This window comes from Mesitornis unicolor, unplaced genomic scaffold (assembly GCF_000695765.1).
Source record: "Mesitornis unicolor isolate BGI_N332 unplaced genomic scaffold, ASM69576v1 scaffold31915, whole genome shotgun sequence".
NCBI classification, from domain to species: domain Eukaryota; kingdom Metazoa; phylum Chordata; class Aves; order Mesitornithiformes; family Mesitornithidae; genus Mesitornis; species Mesitornis unicolor.
The window spans coordinates 865-1,212 of NW_010185413.1; the positions used below are offsets into that span (position 1 = coordinate 865).

At 66.7% G+C, this 348-nt stretch overlaps 1 protein-coding gene across 1 annotated transcript in view; it reads left to right on the forward strand.

Annotated features, from left to right (window-relative positions):
• LOC104540920 (tyrosine-protein kinase HCK-like) overlaps positions 1 to 348 on the forward strand; it is a gene marked incomplete at both ends in the record, with an annotated part of 5,850 nt that overhangs the window by 777 nt on the left and 4,725 nt on the right. The window contains 1 exon segment of the mRNA XM_010184840.1: positions 1 to 185. Within this exon segment, the coding sequence (XP_010183142.1) occupies positions 1 to 185 (185 nt within the window).

Sequence of the window (348 nt, forward strand, 5' to 3'; positions counted from 1 at the left end):
GCATGTCGGTGGGCGCCTTCCTGGCGGAGGCGAACCTGATGAAGGCGCTGCAGCACGACAAGCTGGTGAAGCTGCACGCCGTGGTCACCAAGGAGGAGCCCATCTACATCATCACCGAGTTCATGGAGAAAGGTGCTGCCCACGTCCCCAGAACTGAGTTCCGGGACCGGGGTGCCCCGGCGGTGGTGCGGGATCAGCCCCTCCTGCAGTCCCCGGGTCAGCCATGGGGGTCCTGCTGCTGCATGTCCCAGGGTGCTGGGCAGGGGGACACGGTGACAGCCCTGGGGGGTGGAGGGATGGGGATGGTGGGCAAATGAGGAGCTTATGGCAGGGGGTGCCGCGCTGGTG